At 41.2% G+C, this 20,553-nt stretch overlaps 1 protein-coding gene across 1 annotated transcript in view; it reads right to left on the bottom strand.

Annotated features, from left to right (window-relative positions):
- Positions 1-3,752: 3,752 nt before the first annotated feature.
- The window catches only part of LOC124545497 (farnesol dehydrogenase-like), a 60,686-nt gene continuing 43,885 nt past the window's right edge, over positions 3,753-20,553 (bottom strand). Inside the window, exons 5-6 of the mRNA XM_047124439.1 lie at positions 12,179-12,334; positions 3,753-3,882 (exon numbers count right to left, since the gene is read on the bottom strand). Coding sequence (XP_046980395.1) covers positions 3,838-3,882; positions 12,179-12,334 — 201 coding nt within the window. The 3' untranslated portion in view covers positions 3,753-3,837. The remainder of the gene's footprint in view (positions 3,883-12,178; positions 12,335-20,553) is intronic.

The following is a 20,553-nucleotide window of genomic DNA, read 5'->3' as shown; positions in this document are numbered from 1 at the left end:
AAGTATCCTCACTGCTGTTATGCAAATATAACAGTGCACGGCATTCCTTCATTCACAATTTTTCTTCTAGTTACTTGAAGAGAAACCTGTCTTACCAGATGACAAAACAAAAGAGTTTCTTCTCTCTTTCAAAAACATTGTTTTATTGGAAGGTTTGTCAAAGGTCTGATTGGATACTATATCGGGAGATATGAATAGATGTGATTAAAACAGTGTATTCAAATTTGTGTGGTTTTCAGCAACTGGGCTCATAAAAAAATGTTATTCAGAGGTTTCATCCATACACTGCTGCATTCATTTCTTGTGTCACCTACTCGAATTTGACAAAAAAAACTGCTGCTATGACTCCTAAGACCCACATAGCAACAGCCCTGTGCAGAGCTCTGTAATACGTGATGTTGTTGAGATTTCTTCTACAAATGTCTGTTAATAGTACTGGGACTTTGACCAGTTTCATTCAGAATGAAACTTGAACATTTATGTAATTGTCAAACAAATAATGACCAAGATAACTTTCATATTATAAACAATTCTGTAGCATATTCATAAAAATTGTAAAATTTAACAGCACAAACAATCAAATGAAACTGATATGGAAGTTTGTCAAGACAACTTTAGAAGTGCAAATCTGTAGAATTGCAAGCGATGGATCCAAAGAATCCTTTTGATACAAAAAACTCCGAACAGAAGTAAAAGGGACCAATGAAAATGGTTAGCTCATTGTATGATCTGTGCAATGCCCCTTTTGCAGAAGCTTTGTGTATGTGATAAATTTAACATTAGCCAATCAGGTCATACCCTTGTAGAATATTCAAAGGAACATGAATGTCTCAGCAGCTGTAATAGCCCAGTAAACTTTATATAGTTGGGAACAGTACTGAAACTACAGGGCTATTACAAATGATTGAAGCGATTTCATAAATTCACTGTAGCTCCATTCATTGACATATGGTCACAACACACTATAGATACGTAGAAAAACTCATAGTTTTGTTCGGCTGAAGCTGCACTTCAGGTTTCTGCCACCAGAGCGCTCGAGAGCACAGTGAGACAAAATGGCGACAGGAGCCGAGAAAGCGTATGTTGTACTTGAAATGCACTCACATGAGTCAGTCATAACAGTGCAACGACACTTCAGGAGGAAGGTCAACAAAGATCCACCAACTGCTAACTCCATTCGGCGATGGTATGCGCAGTTTAAAGCTTCTGGATGCCTCTGTAAGGGGAAATCAACGGGTCGGCATGCAGAGAGCGAAGAAACGGTTGAACGCGTGCGGGCAAGTTTCACGCGTAGCCCGCGGAAGTCGACGAATAAAGTAAGCAGGGAGCTAAACGTACCACAGCCGACGGTTTGGAAAATCTTACGGAAAAGGCTAAAGCAGAAGCCTTACCGTTTACAATTGCTACAAGCCCTGACACCCGATGACAATGTCAAACGCTTTGAATTTTCAGCGCGGTTGCAACAGCTCATGGAAGAGGATGCGTTCAGTGCGAAACTTGTTTTCAGTGATGAAGCAACATTTTTTCTTAATGGTGAAGCAAACAGACACAATGTGCGAATCTGGACAGTAGAGTATCCTCACGCATTCGTGCAGCAAATTCGCCATTCACCAAAAGTTAACGTGTTTTGTGCAATCTCACAGTTTAAAGTTTACAGCCCATTTTTCTTCTGCGAAAAAAACATTACAGGACACGTGTATCTGGACATGCTGGAAAATTGGCTCATGCCACAACTGGAGACCGACAGCGCCGACTTCATCTTTCAACAGGATGATGCTCCACCGCACTTCCATCATGATGTTCGGCATTTCTTAAACAGGTGATTGGAAAACCGATGGATCGGTTGTGGTGGAGATCATGATCAGCAATTCATGTCATGGCCTCCACGCTCTCCCGACTTAACTCCATGGGATTTCTTTCTGTGGGGTTATGTGGAAGATTCAGTGTTTAAACCTCCTCTACCAAGAAATGTGCCAGAACTGCGAGCTCACATCAACGATGCTTTCGAACTCGTTGATGGGGACATGCTGCGCCGAGTGTGGGAGGAACTTGATTATCGGCTTGATGTCTGCCGAATCACTAAAGGGGCACATATCGAACATTTGTAAATTGCCTAAAAAACTTTTTGAGTTTTTGTATGTGTGTGCAAAGCATTGTGAAAATATCTCAAATAATAAAGTTATTGTAGAGCTGTGAAATCGCTTCAATCATTTGTAATAACCCTGTATATATGCAATGGAATATATCACCATTTAAAAATTAGCCACAACCACAAAATTTTGGAGGTGAATGTAACACTTTGTGTCAGTGTAATAAAAGAGATTTTTCTCACTGCTTTTTACATAGTTCAAAATACAATGATAGCTTGCAAAACCAATCCATGTCTTAATGTAGAAGCTGTGAATAAATAGTTGGCCTAAGAACTAACCAAAAAGGTCTATACTCATGCCAGCAGCCTCCAATCAGCCACCAAGTAAACAGACCAAATAAATATCCAGAGTGTGTGTCAAAAATCACAGCCAGATATAGAGGAATACAGTGTTTGTGGTAGTTGTAAGCAAAGCACATTCTGAACTGAATGAGCTCCACTGGACAATGAGCTGTATTATCCATGTGACATCCTCAATTACACCCACGTGACTGCCTTCCTATGCCATCTCACAATAGTAGGTGCAGCTTGTGGCAGCAGTGATCTCAGGCTATCGATTTCACTGTCCGAAGATGGAGATATAGCAGCAAAAATTGAGGAAGTTGAGGGAAATATGGAGTACTGAAAATATCACCAAAGAAGACAGTGCAGTGGCAATCCAGAAAGCAAAATGAAGCTCCAACAACATAAAGATCGATGTCTCCAGCACATTTCTACCATCTGACCAATGAAATGCTGCTCCCTCAAACTATCATAGTGATTTCACAAGTGGATCCAACAATACACAGATGTGTGTGTCTTCCAGTCTGTTTGCTATAGTTCATTGTAATTCTCACTTTTAACTGCACTTTAAGTGGATGTGGGATATGTGGTCATTGAGTGTAATGCTGTTGCTGGATTTTTCTACCAACTGGCCATTTATGGGTAGTGCAAGTAGTATTAGTACTTATTCAACTTTGTACAGTTCTTTTGCCTACTGTTACAATAATTACCATATGGTACTCTCTCATTTCCTTCAGTGACTCCTTTCTCTCCATACACCAGGCTTTCATTAAGCATCATATTGTTAAATTAATTTAGTAAAATATGCCACTGTGACACACTGTGTTTGCCTCGTGTACAGAGTATATATTTGATAATAATTTTTTCCTTTTCATTTTTCGAAGTGTTGGAAGTTATTTTACATACTGCACTTTTTTATTAAATGGAGTTCAACATATTTTATTAACAGAATTTTGTTGTGTTTGGAAATCTACAAATCCAAGTTAAAACAATTTTTTTTCCAGTCATTATTGGTGTTTCAGTTACAAGGTTTCAAATCAATCTGTGGAACTGAATTGATTCTAATAAATTACTTTCCACATTTCATTTACTAACGAAGCAACACTATAACAGTGGTTTAATGTCCAGTGTGAAATGAGCAGATGAATGTTCTGCTGTCAGTCAAATCCTTTTTACACTTTGCTATTCATTGAAAAAAAAATTAATTGATATAGTACAATTCTGTTTAATAAACTGTTTTATTTCAAGCTAATTATTAGCACACATAACAAGTTATTGGAACATATTAGTAATTCTACATTATGCAACAGTCATATGCTACCACTTTATTAGTTTCGTGAGTTCTAAGTTTGTATCAAAACCATGGTATATCATTATAAATATACTTCTATTCTTAATTTATGTCTTCAAAAGCCCTCTTCTCCAGCAGGTCTGAGAATGATGTCATGGATCTGAAAAACCAAGAAGAAAAATACGTGAAATACAAACATTTGTCCAGTTGAAATGAAGTGTGTAGTACAAAAAAGTTTCAATCAGCTACAATGCTTATCATATATTTTTCTAATCTGCGTAATAATTGTTACATCAAAATTGTTATTGATAATAAGGAACAACCTAAATATTAAATGAAATAATATATTGGTATTATATAGTGTTATGATAAGCAACATGATTCCAAAGTAAAAGGTTACTTATTTTTTGTGTCTATGAGTATACTGAAATTCCATTGTTTAACATAACTCCCTCCCAAACTCTCTCTCTCTCTCTCTCTCTCTCTCTCTCTCTCTCTCTCTCTCTCTCTCTCTCTTTCTCATCAATCAATCAAGTTCTGTTTTCATATATTTTTAACTGAGTTGGTCTAGAAGACTTCAGTAGCATTCAACAGTTAATTTTGTATCATTTGCGAAGTAATAAGTAAAGAGAACACCTTTCAGCAGCTTTAAATACTCTTTCCAGTAGCAAATGTAAGCTGCTACATCAAAAAGAGCCAGAGCTACCAGTGGTCACTTGCTGCCAAAACTGGAAAAATTCTAGGAAACCACTGTAGGTACAAATTTACAAGATATTGACGTATGAAATTATGTTAATAGAGTTCCAACAATCATATATGAAATTGCTTTGCCATTTATGTTACAGCACATCAATTTCCAACCAATTTTGCGCTTCAGGATTAGTTTCTGGCATGAATTTGCGGCCCACGTCCCATTCAAGACATTGGTCAGCTTACAAAAATCAGTTGGCTTCTTTCAAAAACTTTCCAAATGGAAGCAACGGAAGCAAAATCCTTGCACACAGTTAATTCATCATGTAATTTACCATACTATCCTTTCTATTATGTCTCATCTGGCTGCAATTGTGGGAAGTCCATCTTGTGGATCTTCTTCAAGAGGGGTACAGCACTTTTGAGTTCACCTACTACTGGTTCAGTTGTTGAAACTGAAGAATTAGACTTCTTGTAAACATTCATCAACTTTGCATGAGTTTTTGTTAGCAAGCCTGCAGCTATCAAGGGTGCAGGGTGCAGTTGTAATGTTGACACCAATGACTTCTGTTATTTGGGTCCTGAGGCTATCCTCAGTTCCTGCAGGAGGCTGGTAGGAATGGTGAAGAGTGCTGGCCTTGCTCACAGGGTGCAAGCAGAGCTTATGATTTGCAGTGTCATACCCTGAGTTACTTGACTGGGATCCTTGGGTTTAAGCCAAGTGGGGGATCTCAACCAGAGGTTCCGTCGATTCTGTGATAGTCTCGACTGTAGATATCTGGACTTGCATTATGGGGCAGAAGATTGTAGAGGTCGATACAGATAGCTAATGTTCCTTGTATAAACACTCACCAGTCAAGAGACAGAGAGCAAAATCAGATCATTTATAAGATTTTAATATTAAATTTCCAAAGACTGTAACAAAGTACCTGGATTTACAGCCCTCCAGGAAAGCTGTCATGTTCAAATTATACTTGGAACCAACAGCTGGATGAAATCTAAAGTAGAAAGACTTGACCTATTTAATTACACTTGGAACCAACAGCTGGATGAAATCTAAAGTAGAAAGACTTGAACTATTTAATGAAGCATGGAATGTGTATATAAAAGACACGTTAGAGATTGTAGGAGGGAGAGGGTTCATTACAGTCAACAAAAATATTTTCTAAATCAAGGTCAAGGTTGAGTCCGACTGCAAAGTTATCTGGACATGAGTAATTGTCCTACCAGCCACGAATTCCACTGAACTAGTTGTAGAATCACTCAAAGAATGTCTGCTTTCGGCAGCACAGAGTTAGCCCCCCTCCCCCCAAAATCAAGCAAAATTAGTTAGATTCAATGTTAACCTACCAAATACACACTGGGATATTGTTGCGCGTCATATGGACAGTAGACAGTCTTGTGAAATAGTTCTGAACACTTTCTCTAAAAGCTGCCATGGACAACTAGTGCAACGACCCACATGGTATGGAAATATTTTAGACCTCATAACTACAAACAGGGTGACCTTCTCAAAAGTGTCAGTATAGCGACAAGGATTAGCAATCACGATTCATTGTAGCCATGATGACTACTAAAGTTAACAAACCCATTGAGAAGGCTTGGAGATATTTAATGCTGTAAAGATCAGACAAGCAGTTGTTAGCATCCTACTTAGGCAGTGAATGGACACTTTCTAGTGCCAGTGCGATGGAATAGAGTAATTATAACCATAGTTTAAACTGACTGTAATTCAGTCTCTGGAAAAGTATGTGTCAAGTAAGTGGTTTGAGGGTGGAAAATGCTCACTGTGATTTAGTAACAAAATGCAGAAAAAGCTAAGAGGAAAAAGAGATTTCTGCACTCGCGGTTCAAAAAAGAATGCAGAAATGTCAATAGATAAACTTTAGTAAAAATTCACACATCTGTAAAAAGATTGGTACACAAAGCATGTAACAATTTCCTTTATGAGACGTTAATGAAAGATCATGGTAGCAAAAAGAAATCTGAAGTTTTAAATTTCATGTTTATAAATCATTTGCAGAGGAGAATTGTAGATATACCGTTCTTTGATTACTTCACAAACTCCCATATGGAGGGCATCCTTGTTGTTTAAAAGTAGCTGAAAGAGTTGAAAATGAATATGTCACTGGATCCAGGTGGAATCCCAATTTGGTTTTACTCTTTGCTATTGACCCCATACTTAGCTTGTGTTTATCATAATTCTCTCGTCAAGATGAAAGTCCCAAGTGATTGGAAAAAAAGTGCAGATGGCTCTGTATAATGAAGGGGCAAAAGAATGGACCCACATAATTACAACCTACTATCCTTGTGTCAGTTTGCTGCAGAATTCTTTAGCATATTCTAAGTTTGAATATAACAAAGTTTTCTTTAGAGAGGAAAGCTTCTATCCACAAATCAACAAGTATTAAGAAAGCACTGTTCATCTGAAACTTAGCTTACCCCTTTCTTGCACTTAGTATTGTGAATCATGGATGAAAGATAACTGACAGATTCCATATTCCTAGATTTGCAGAAAGCGTTTGACACAGTGCTGCACTGTACACTGTTAACTAATGTCTGAGCATAGGTAATGGGTTTTCAGATATCTGTGTGGCTCAAAGAATTTTATCAGTAATAGCACCCAGTGTCTTGTCCTGGACAGTAAGTATTCATCTGAGACAAAGAGAGCTCTTGTACTCTGTATACATAAACCATCTGATGGTTGGGGGAGCAGCAACCTGGATATTTCTGTTGATGGTGCCATACTGCATGTGAAAGTATTGTCCTTGAGTTACTGTAGGAGAATGCAGAGTGACTTGAATAGAATTTCTATTTAACATTATGAATGGAAGCTTGGTCTAGATGTGGAAAAATTTAAGTTAATGCAGATGAATAGTAAAAAAATCCTGCAGTGTTCAGATACAGTATTTATGATGTGTTGCTTCATATGGTCACCTTGATTAAATATCTAGGTGTTACACTGCAGAGCAGCATAAATTGAAATGAGCATGTAAGGTCAGTTGCAGGGAAGGTGAATGGTCAACTTCAGTTTATTGAGACAATCCTATAAAGGAGACCTTGCACAGAACACTCGTATGTCTCATTCTCGAGTTTTTCTCAAGTGTATGGGATCCCCACCAGGTAATCTGACAAAAGATTATGTCCTAAAAGTTACACTCCGTCAGTTCAGAGGCATACTGGTAGATTTGTTACCAGGAGATTTAATCAACACCCAGGTGTTGCAGAAATGCTTCTTGAACTGAAATAGGAATTTGTACTTTTTGGGAAATGCTCTTGATAAAGTTTAGACAACCTGTATTTTCAGCAGTCTGCAGAACAATCCTACTGTCACCAACATACATTTTGTATAACAATTTCAAACACAAGGTCAGAGAAATTAAGGCTCATTTGGATGCATACAGAAAGCCACTTTTCCCTCACTCCATTTCTGAGGAGAACAGGAAAGGGAATGACTAACACTTGTACAATGTTTTCAGCACCATGCAACAAACATGTACAGCATAAGTACTTTAAAAATAGCTATAAAAATAACCTGCTGATCAAGTTCACTGTGGATTAAATTATTGTCTAACATGTACCAACATAACAAAAATCAAAATGTCACATTTATATTAGCACTGTCATCATGTCAGGCTATGAAATTTTCATCTTCAGAAGCATCTTTCAGAAGCAGATTTATAATGTCTGCCCACTTCAAATACATTCCACATTCTACTCCTTCATGGTGGGATCTTTTCAACACAACAAGTATCCCAAGCAGCCTTTGCCCAGTGTAAGGATGACATTAGTTATTGAATCGGCCCAGTGAAGAAGCAATATGATACCCACTATAAAGTAATTTGGTAATCGCAAAATTGTAGCAACGTGCTCTACCCTCAAGGACAGAGGGTTTTCTTCTTTCTCACCTGAAGAAAGAGTTTTTAGTTCATGTTTCAGTTAACTGTAACAGGATTTGCATCTCTTGCAGGTACAGTATGTGATCAAAAGTATCCGGACACCCCCAAAAAACTATGTTTTTCATATTAGGTGCATTATGCTGCCAACTGCTGACAGGTACTCCATATCAGCAACCTCACTACTCATTAGACATCATGAGAGAGCAGAATGGGGTGCGCCGTGGAACTCGTGGACTTCAAATATGGTCATGTGATTGGGTGTCACTTTTGTCATACGTCTGTACATGAGATTTTCACACTCCTAACCATCCCTAGGTCCACTGTTTCTGATGTGTTAGTGAAGTGGAAACGTGAAGGGACACGCACAGCACAGCACAAAAGTGTACAGGCCAACCTCGTCTGTTGACTGACAGAGACCACCAACAGTTGAAGAGGGTCGTAATGTGTAATAGACAGGCATATATCCAGACCATCGCACAGGAATTCCAAACTGCATCAGGATCCACTGCAAGTACTACGACAGTTAGGCAGAAGGTGAGAAAACTTTAATTTCATGGCCAAGAAGCTGCTCATAAGCCACATATCACGCCGGTAAATGCCAAATGACACCTCGCTTGTTGTAAGGTGCGTAAACATTGGACAACTGAACAGTGGAAAAATATTGTGTGAAGTAATGAATCACGGTACACAATGTGGCAATCTGATAGTAGGATGTGGGTTTGGCGATTGTCCAATGAATGTCATCTGCCGGTGGGTGTAGTGCCAACAGCAAAATTTGGATGTGGTGGTGTTATGGCGTGGTTGTGTGTTTCATTATGCTGACGCTGGTGTACTGATGGGCCTTATCCTTGGCCCGGGGGGGGGGGGGGGGGGGGGGGGGTAGAGTTCTAGCTTGGTACAGCCTTCCCTCCTATTCCTTGTGGGGTGTGTGAAGGTGTTTCCTGTCTTAAGGATCTGTCCTGGTGCGGTTCGTCGATTATTCCTGACAGCTGGCATGCGAACATGCTAGTGGTGGACTTTGTTCTTTTGAGTTTTCTTCCCCTCGCGCGTGACTTGTTGAATTGCTGCCTCGAGCTCTGCTGTCAGTTACCTCTCGCTGTTGCGAGCCTCCTTCCTCAGCCGTACAACTGCGTCTTCCGGGATGTAGTTCCAGTGGCACGGTGTGAAAATGGGGTTCACCTTGATGATGTCCAGATCCTTCCTTGTGGTGATTTCGAGCATTATTGTCCGGTGTCCACTACAGAGGTCTAGCGGCCTATGTGGTAGTGAAGGCTTCTGCTCCCCTTCAACCTGGGCAAAGAGGTATGGGTTTTTCTGCACGTTGAAGCACCCATCCCACAGCATGGTGGCGATCTTCTTCAGCACCACTGGCATGCTGGTGCTGTCGAGGAATGGGATGACATTGGTACGCAGTTTCCCAGCCTCTTCTTCGTGTTTCCCCAGGTGTTTTACCTACTTGTCAGGAGTTGGGGAAGGAGAGGGCGGTGCCACGTCCATGGGCATCTCCCCGGTCTCCTGTATTGCTACAGGTTTCGGGGCGACGTCCGTTTGAGTCGCCACGTCCGTTCGCGGCGGACCATCCATCTGGGTCACCGCGTCCATCCCTGCTTGTCGACCCACCGTGGAGGTGGCGTTGGGGGCAAGTGTCTTCTTCATCGCCAACCTGAGTTCCTCTCGCAGCTGTTGAAGCTATCGGTGAATAGCGACAAGCTACTTCTGCGTGGCTGCCGTCTCTGCCGCTGGGCGGGCCTCCAGTCTAGCCAACTACTTGTTGCCGCGTTCATTTTCCCCCTGTAGAGAGGGATTGTGGGGCCACAACCTCTTCCTTATGTGCCACTTTTCTTGCGGCAGCTTGTGTCTTCTTTAGGTACGCGCAGCTGCGCAAGTTTGCAGCGTGTGCACCACCGCAGTTCACGCACGTGGACACGACGTGTTACGGTTTATCGCAGGCATGCGTGTCATGCACCTTGGTGCACTTCAGACACGCGACTGCGCCCTTGCACGTCCTGGTGACGTGCCCATCTCCCACCAGTGTGAGCAGGAGCTTGGCCATGGCAGCCAGCTTGCATCCCTTTCCGCATCCCGACAAGGTGTTGAGCTAGTGGCATTGGCATCGGTAACGAAGTGAGCCACAGCGAGTCGAGCAGTGGAGTGTGCGTGTGTGGTCGCGTGCATGTGTTTTTCATGGAGAGGGCTTGCACCCCTTGTTGTTTTGCATGGCCCTATCACAGCACAGGCCTACATTGATATTTTAAGCACCTTCTTGCTTCCCACTGTTGAAAAGCAACTGCATCCTTTAACACAATTGAGCACTTGTTCATAATGCACGGTTTGTGGCGGATGGTTGCACGAAAATAACATCCCTGTAATGGACTGGCCTGCACAGAGTCCTGACCTGAGTCCTATAGAACACTTTCGAGACATTTTGGAATGCTGACTTCGTACCAGGCCTCACCAACCAACATTGATACCTCTCCTCTGTGCAGCACTCCGTGAAGAATTGGCTGCCATTCCCCAAGAAGATTGAATGTATGTCTGCGCCAGCATTAACTGACGGAGGGTGCCACTAACTTGCAAGTCATTTTTCAGGCAGGTGTCTGGATGCTTTTGGTGGCATAGTGTAAGAACTGACCTGCCCATCTTTTCTAATATAATGAAGTATTTCAACAACATGTAATCTAGTGTGTTTTTGTTAAACTAGGGCATCTCTTGTAACATATAATGAAAAGTACCTGGCATGTTACAGACTAAAATTCCTTTCTAGATTCTTTCATTTCAATGGCTATTATTTTTATTGTAATGCTCGAACAATTTCTGAAAATGAAAATCAAGAGTGAACCACATCCATGATGGTGACAAACAGAATGTGCCACACAAAGACCATGTACTGTCTCCAAACTAACCCGAGGAGCGTCATGACTAAACCTAGGGTTTTTGTTGCAGGAGATTTGCCAAATCACATATCTTAAACATTATGAGTATTTGTTCTGAAGATGTTCTTTTTAGAGCCCATGTTTACTAAATATTTTATCTTGTTTTGGTCCATACTACCTCCTCGCAAAATATGGAAGGAAAAGAGCTCGTAGTAGAAGAGATGCATTTCACAGTATCAATGAAGAAGAAGAAGTGCTCATAGCTCTTATATTTTCCAAGAGACAGTCAACACTCCAAAATAATTAACTATTTAACTGACTGAAATATGATGACATTGTCTTTCAGCCTTAAAATCACAGCTGCTAGAAATTTATTTGATATTTCTATCGTAGAGCATATATCCACACACAATTCTTATTAGCATGCTTTACCTTCATCAGAAAACAACTTTGTGACAAATCCAAAAAAGAAATATTAACCAAAATGTTCTAGATGAAATGTTTCATTGTGGATGAATGAGCCAGAGGGATCATCAAATCTTTAGTACTGTAAAGTTGATCAGTTTCATGGAAACAAAACCTTACTGGTCTGAAACACAGGAGGCATGAAGAAAACAAAACAATACAAGATTAAGTTTAATAACACCTATTTTTCAAGAAATAACTGAGTCACATTAATCTAAAACTTTGACCTTCATGATCCATTTCTAACAGGGATGTGTGAAATAAAATTAATGGATTTGTCTGGCAGTGTATGTTGTGTAACAAAATTTAAATAGTTAACAATATTTTTGACTTTGGTCACCAAAGTGAAATTCAACATGCATCACACTTAAAAGCTTTCTGAAATTTCTTCAGGGATTCAGATCTGATTTCAGCATTGCATTTGAACATATTATGCGATGAGGCAGAAATTGCATACTGATAATAGGATATACTTGTACTGCACTTCAGCACTTAGCAGCAAGCTGGTCTGCTCTGTAAAAAGACTCACCTGGACACGTTCTGGGACAGACAGGACATATTCAACAGCATCTGCTATGTCCTCAGGCAGCATGTGTGCATGACTGGCAAACACTGTGTCGCTTGCTGCAGAGTGGAGATTACCCCTGTCTAATATTTCAGTCTTCACGAGCCCTGGGCTAATAGCCTGTGCATAGACACATATAGTGATTAAGAGAAATTTTATTTTAATATTCATCAGCAACTAAAAGAATCGAGACTACTACTACTACCACCACCACCACCACCACCACCACCACCACCACGACTACCACCACCACCACCACTACTGTTGTTGTTGCTGCTACTGGTACTACTACAAGTGTTTAGTTTTCAACAGACAAAGGTGCTCTGAGAAGACACTCCATTTCACATTGTATTCGTGACATGCTGTTTTTACTATAACTCAGTTTTGTACTGTGCTGTCCTATTGTGTAGGAACTGACAGCTTATACTGTTCATGAAGAAATTGAGAACAATCCACCTTGAACCCCCAACAACTGAAATATTTTTAGCAGTGTTTATACATCAGTAAAATACATTGGACTACATTGCAGCTCCAACAGTCACTTTTAGTCATTCCTCTCTCTCTAAACTGTATTCTGGTACAATTCGTAAGTCACCTCATTAGGAAGTAATGTGGGGATTTCTTATTATGATGTTGCTGAGATGGCATACTTTTCTCTGGCCTGTGGATGATGTTTCAAATATACACTCCTGGAAATGGAAAAAAGAACACATTGACACCGGTGTGTCAGACCCACCATACTTGCTCCGGACACTGCGAGAGGGCTGTACAAGCAATGATGACACGCACGGCACAGCGGACACACCAGGAACCGCGGTGTTGGCCGTCAAATGGCGCTAGCTGCACAGCATTTGTACACCACCGCCGTCAGTGTCAGCCAGTTTGCCGTGGCATACGGAGCTCCATCGCAGTCTTTAACACTGGTAGCATGCCGCGACAGTGTGGACGTGAACCGTATGTGCAGTTGACGGACTTTGAGCGAGGGCGTATAGTGGGCATGCGGGAGGCCGGGTGGACGTACCGCCGAATTGCTCAACACGTGGGGCGTGAGGTCTCCACAGTACATCGATGTTGTCGCCAGTGGTCGGCGGAAGGTGCACGTGCCCGTCGACCTGGGACCGGACCGCAGCGACGCATGGGTGCACGCCAAGATCGTAGGATCCGACGCAGTGCCGTAGGGGACTGCACCACCACTTCCCAGCAAATTAGGGACACTGTTGCTCCTGGGGTATCGGCGAGGACCATTCGCAACCATCTCCATCAAGCTGGGCTACGGTCCCGTACACCGTTAGGCCGTCTTCTGCTCACGCCCCAACATCGTGCAGCCCGCCTCCAGTGTTGTCGCGACAGGCGTGAATGGAGGGACGAATGGAGACGTGTCGTCTTCAGCGATGAGAGTCGCTTCTGCCTTGGTGCCAATGATGGTTGTATGCGTGTTTGGCGCCGTGCAGGTGAGCGCCACAATCAGGACTGCATACGACCGAGGCACACAGGGCCAACACCCGGCATCATGGTGTGGGGAGCGATCTCCTACACTGGCCGTACACCGCTGGTGATCGTCGAGGGGACACTGAATACTGCACGGTATATCCAAACCGTCATCAAACCCATCGTTCTACCATTCCTAGACCGGCAAGGGAACTTGCTGTTCCAACAGGACAATGCACGTCCGCATGTATCCCGTGCCACTCAACGTGCTCTAGAAGGTGTAAGTCAACTACCCAGGCCAGCAAGATCTCCGGATCTGTCCCCCATTGAGCATGTTTGGGACTGGATGAAGTGTCGTCTCACGCGGTCTGCACGTCCAGCACGAACGCTGGTCCAACTGAGGCGCCAGGTGGAAATGGCATGGCAAGCCGTTCCACAGGACTACATCCAGCATCTCTACGATCGTCTCCATGGGAGAATAGCAGCCTGCATTGCTGCGAAAGGTGGATATACACTGTACTAGTGCCGACATTGTGCATGCTCTGTTGCCTGTGTCTATGTGCCTGTGGTTCTGTCAGTGTGATCATGTGATGTATCTGACCCCAGGAATGTGTCAATAAAGTTTCCCCTTCCTGGGACAATGAATTCACGGTGTTCTTATTTCAATTTCCAGGAGTGTATAACACCATTGGGTGGATGTTTGATATGTGTGTTTCTGAAATATAGCATTGTCTTCGTACTATATTGGATCATACTGAATTGAAGGAAGTGGCAGTGTGATAACCACCAACAAAGATGCTAAGTTTAACATCCATGTCTAATTGCCCCTTATGCTTACATTACACAAGACCCTGTAGCAATGTATGAAATAAATCTCAGAATGCAAGTGAACAGAGAGATTCCTTGGAATTGAAAGCCATTAGAGTCCCTCGCCTTGCCTCTTTGATTTTCTTATCCTACCGGTTGGTGGTGAAACTTGTAAATTCTGACTTATTTTTCAATTGTTATCTACATATTGTGATGCAAAAAAAAAAAAAAGAATACTGTGTGAGACACATTTGTACCAGCCACCAGATACAGACGTGCACTCATTAAAATCCAGGTTGCAGTTGAACTCATAAAATATCAAAGACTTGCATTCCCTATAACAAAAATTGTAATCTTATTGTCAGAGCTATTGTTACAGTAGTTGTTCAAATACAATTCTGTCAGATTGACATGTCCTCAATGAGAAGCCAAGTTCTAGAAATAATATTCAAGTCAACAAAAACGAAAGAGAGGGAATGACCTGCAGCAGGAGCAGCCACAGATATGACAAGGGGCCTTTTAAATATTATCCAGCTACAGGGCCAGATGGTAGGGGTCAGAATGGTGCAACAAGGGAAGCCCTGTGAAATAGTTTGGGAGACAAACTTAATGAAGCAAGGTCCATAGCCAATAAAGAAATATGTTAAGTGACAGAATTTATGAAGCAAGAGCCTTAGATGACAATGAAATAAATATGGGACAGAGTTAATGAAGGGAATCATTAGATGATATGAAGTAAGTAATATAATAGAGGGAGGGGTCTAAGGTAAAAGGGACAAGAACTGAGACAGGATGAGAGCATAATCTGTGAGGAGAGACAGACAGAAGGCTTATGATGAGGATGATGTTATGCCATGATAGCTGCATACCACATAGGATAAGCTTCCTATCCCCTTCACTAAGTATCTGAAAGATACCTCAAGAATGACACACCAGAGTAGCCAGTAAGGTGATGTGAAGCCTTTTGACACTACAGCATGTCCTTGGGGGGTCTGAAGGGAAAAGCCAATAGAACTCAAGGACCAGGCATCTAGAGGAGGAGAAATATAGAAGAATGTGTAGTCAGGCTGTAGGCAGTGTGGATTAGACATGAAAAACTTTCGTGGGCTGAATCAGGCAGGGGAATATGCTGGGGTTGCTGAGAAGAAGTTAATTAGCTGCAACGGCTCTTCTGATCTTGAATTTCATGTACGAGGGTTTCTGTAAGCAGACAATAATGTGATAAACAGTCACTGTCTCTGTGTAAGGACTTGCAGAGGCATTTCAGCTGGGGAAATCATCCATATAATTGATATTTTGAAATAAATTTAGAAGTCAATTGCAATTCCAGTTAGGACAAACCTCTGTCACTCAGTCCCTTGCAAAAACCACACTTGGGACACAACAAAATTCATTTGTCTTTAGATGGCATATGGTGATTACTGAATTGTTTTTGGCATCATCACAATAATGTCTCACTTCCATTAGTGGTGGTCAGATCCACACCAACATATTTCTATGAAACAATTCTTGGCCCCCTGCCTTTCCAACTCATTGAATCTTGGAGTGGGGATGTATGGTTATGACAAGAATAGTAAACTGTTGTCATACATATCCTTCATGACCTGGATACCAGATGGCATATTGTAGCAGGATAACGCGAGTCACCACAGTGCGAGCCCACACCACAAATGTTTTGAGCAATGTGTAAAAAGGAAGGAAGACTAGGTTTAATGCCATGACGACATTGAGGTCATGAGAGATGAATAACAAGGTCTGATTCTGTCAAGGCTGGGGAAGGAAATTGGCCATGCCCTTTCAAAGGCGAGGTGGTGTGGCCGAGCAGCTCTAGGCGCTTCAGTCTGGAACCACGCGACCGCTACAGTTGCAGGTTCGAATCCTGCCTCAGGCATGGATGTGTATGATGACGTTCTTAGTTTAAGTAGTTCTAAGTTCTAGGGGACTGATGACCTCAGCTGTTAAGTCCCATAGTGCTCAGGGACATTTGAACCATTTTGAAACCTTTCAAAGGAACCATCCCAGCATTTGCTAACCACTGCACCACCTCACTCAGTGAGCAATGTTTTGACCCTGTGACTGACCTGTTAGGTCCTCTGATAGAGCATGTCGGGGATGTGATAGAAAGATGCATACTTTCATAACAGCCTACATCAGTAACCTTCATGAATTAATACAACATGTTTCAAACATGGACAGAAATTTCTCAAGATAACATTTGGAGGCTGTTTACTTGCATTGCACAATCAACACAAGAGTGTATTTGTACCCTTTGGGGTCATACCTCTTACTGATAATGATGGGCATCAGTTCTGAATCAATTAATACCCATTGTGCAGTGTACATTGCTACAAAGTTTGACAAATATCAGGCTAGAGTGTCATGGTGTAATGTTTTCCATTTCCACCAGTGTTTATTTGCCTAAGGTGCAAGAAGTGACAACTAACAGAGCAAAAAGGAAAAAAAAATTGAGACTGACAAGACTGAGTGAGTAACGAACCCCTGTTATTGGATTTGTGATTTGACATTTAGCTGCCAAGTCACACTGTTCACACACATGCTCTCAAAAGAAGCTAGTGGGCCACAAAACTTGATATTTATCAGACCATCTCAAATCGTATGCCCTTTAAGCTTACCATATCTACTAGGACCAAGTACTTTGATAGCCTGGAAGCAGTCATTGGCCATTGTAATATTGGTGATGTTAGGTTTCTAATTTGAGAGCAGGTGCATTTTTGTATAATCAGCACATCTCTGGAGGCATGTGGAAGCAGTCAGAATTTAGAGGAGTGGAGTTGTGTGAGACAGTAATGAATATGAGATAAATGTAGATGAGTTAAGTAGAGGAAAAGTGACAAGAGAGAGAATATTTATTAGTAATGTGGATGAATACTTTGGGATTAGGAGTTATTAAAAAATGTAGTGCTCTGAATTAAAGTGGCACAAAAGATTAAAGTTAGCAATGGGATCTGGCTGATAAGGGAATAGTAATTGTCATTCATGATGTTTCGTCTAATTTTTTGTGGTTTTCATGGAGAACAATCCAGAACAACACTTTCCATAAAGAAAATGGCTTTGCAACAATAGTGACCTGTGGAAACTGAAGCTGTTAAGATTGAAATACGTGTCAAATAAATAGTGATTAAATTTACATAATTTGTTCATTCTGAGTTACTGAATATAAACAGTGTGAATACTATTTTTTTCTTTGAATTGAAGTAAATATATACAAGATTTGTTTAATTTGAAGCAGGGAAATGATTTGGCACTAGACACATGCTCAAAGCTCTTAACCTTTCTGCATTTAGCTGTATGACAGATTCTGATTGCTTTAGTTAAGGTTGAGACCATTAATATGTCAATTGAAATATAGGTCAGAGTAGGGGTGGAAGCTTACAGCCCTCACTCTGTAAGACTTGTAGTGAAGCAAGTTCTTTGTTTTCTGCCTCACTCTTAATATCAGGAAGGTGCTCTACATTCGGTCAGCACAGCTGAATGGTTTTGATTACAAGAGCAATTACTCCCTTATGCCATCTACATCCAACACAGCTGGATGACACCACATTGTTATGCAATCATTTGAAAGTAATATTTTTTATTATAGCCTTATTATCAAAAAGTTGTGATAGGTGCAAAGAAATACCATCTGGCAAAATTTCAAGAAGGTGAAGTAAATAATTTTTGAGTTATTACATGTGTTTTGTGCTTTACAAGCAGTAGGGAATAAATAGAGAAGGTTCAAATTTACCAGAAACCTGTAATATGATATAAACAACATTTTAATGTTTAATGAATAATTTCAGTAAAAAGTAATGTTATGCAAATTCTAGTAGATTTAATGTTGCTTAACTGCCTCCTGGATTTGACTAATAGTCTTAAAATTCTAGTATGTTGTAGACACCAGAATTTAATAATTTCTTGTGGCCCTTCAATGTTGTATTATAAATATTTCATCCACAGTCCATCTTCATAGGATTCTTTCTGAGCACATAGGTATTCACATCATGTCTTTCAAAAATTATAATTGTTTTATTTTCCAAGATAGGGTGATAAGATTTACCTTGCTTTGGTCAGGAGAAGATCTTCTTTCTGCCGAATATGATTAGGTCACTGAAAAATCTCAGATGGGAAGGAAATGATCAGCTTTAATGATCAGAAGGGGTATGGCTGCTAGAGAAGCTATTGGCATTAAATGTTCAGAGCGGGGTGCTCCCTACGTCATCCACACTCATGAACTAAATCTGCCCCTATGGACTGCAGGCAAAGGACTGCTCTACAAGCTACTTGCATTGGAGGAACAACATGGCTGTGATGACACCATATCTACAGTATGGCCGATTAGAGCGGAGCGCCACAGGTGTCTGCACTTGGGCCCCTGTTATACTTACTGTACACCGTGAATGTTCTGAAGATGGCAAGAGTTCAACTGACATTATACGTTAAGAATACTGAGCTGTTTGCATGAGGCATCACCCACAGATACAACAGCACCACTTGTGATGAGGTAGGCACATAGACCACAAAATGGAGGCCTAAGTCAATTTGGGCATAGGCCAGGCAGTTGTAATAACATGAGCTATTAAGATCTTAAAAACAATAAGGCACCTGTGGAAGATCAGAGCCAGGTGGAACTTCTCAAATATGGTGGGGAAACACTGTGGAAAGCAGTATCTAAAGTAATACTGAGCATCTGGCAGGAGGGGAGCATGCCATTGGAGTGGAAAAAGGCTATAATGTGCCTCATACATAAAAAAGGAGATAAATTAAACTCTCAGAGCTATCAAGGAATCTCCCTGCTGAATACTACGTATAAAGTGTTCTCCAAGATCCTAACTAGGAGGTTTATTCCCTATGTGGAAGAGAGAATTAAAGACTATCAGAGTGGCTTTAGAAGAAATAGGTAGATATTCACACTGCATATATTACTTGAAAAATGTTATGAATATCAAATAAACATACACCAGCTTTACATTGATCTTAAACAAGCCTATGATAGCATCTCAAGACTGGCATCACAGAATGTAATGAAACTTACTATGGTGACCTCAGTGAAACCAACTGCAAAGTAAAAATACTGGGCAAAATCTCCAGAGAAATGGAAGTGAAGAGGGGTCTGAGACAGAGTGAGAATATCTCCTCACTGCTATTCAACCTTTGCCTAGAAAAAGTCGTAATTCAGATAGTGTGAAATAGAGGAGGAACCATTTTTAATCAATCACTGTAACATGTAGCCTACACAGATGGTTTGGCATTATTCGCATGAAGCACTGGTGTGCTGACTAAAGCCAATGAACAACTGGAGAGAGGTACAAGAGAACTTGGCCTGGTAGTCAATGTCGAAAAAATCAAATATATGGCAATGACTAAACAATGAAATCAACCAAACCTCAAGATAACCGACAAGGAATTTGAAAGGGTGAGAGACTTCAGGTATCTTGGATTGACTAGCACAGAGACAAATGACATCGGCACCAAGGTGAAAGCTAGAACAGCAGGCAACAGATTCTACTCAGCTGCACTACCCATGCTTAGGAGCTCACTTCTATCATGAAAACCTAAAACCCTCATTTGCAAAACAATTATAAGACCAGTTGTTGTGTATGGTGTCAAGACATGGACCATGATTGCAAATGAGGAAAAGATTCTTAGCATTTGGGAGAGAAAGCTTCTGCGTAAGATATATGGCACAATGTACAGTCGAGAAGATTGGTGCATCCATCCAAATACAGGACTAGAAGAATTTTTTAAAGAACTTGACATTGTCACCACCACTGCAGTGGGCAGGACACATGATCAGAATGGAAGAAGACAATTTTGATGGCAAGACTGGAGGCAGATGACGGAAGGGACATTCCAGAAAGATATGAGTGGACTGAATTCAAGACATGAAAAAGTTGGGTGTCAGAGGATGGAGCCAGAAAGCCCTGGACCGGATAGAATGGCAAGATATTATGATGCAGGCCAAGGCCCTACAAGGGCTGTAGAACTGAGGAGTAAGTGAGTAAGTCTACCATTAGACTGTAAACAGTGTAGATTATGGGAGGTATGTCCCTTGGTCAGCACTGGAAAATATCTTGCCCTCTCAGTGTGGCATCATGCTGTACCTA

This window comes from Schistocerca americana, chromosome 8, assembly GCF_021461395.2.
Source record: "Schistocerca americana isolate TAMUIC-IGC-003095 chromosome 8, iqSchAmer2.1, whole genome shotgun sequence".
NCBI classification, from domain to species: Eukaryota; Metazoa; Arthropoda; class Insecta; order Orthoptera; family Acrididae; genus Schistocerca; species Schistocerca americana.
Note: the sequence above shows the minus strand (reverse complement) of the source record. Positions and strands in the feature narration are given on the sequence as shown.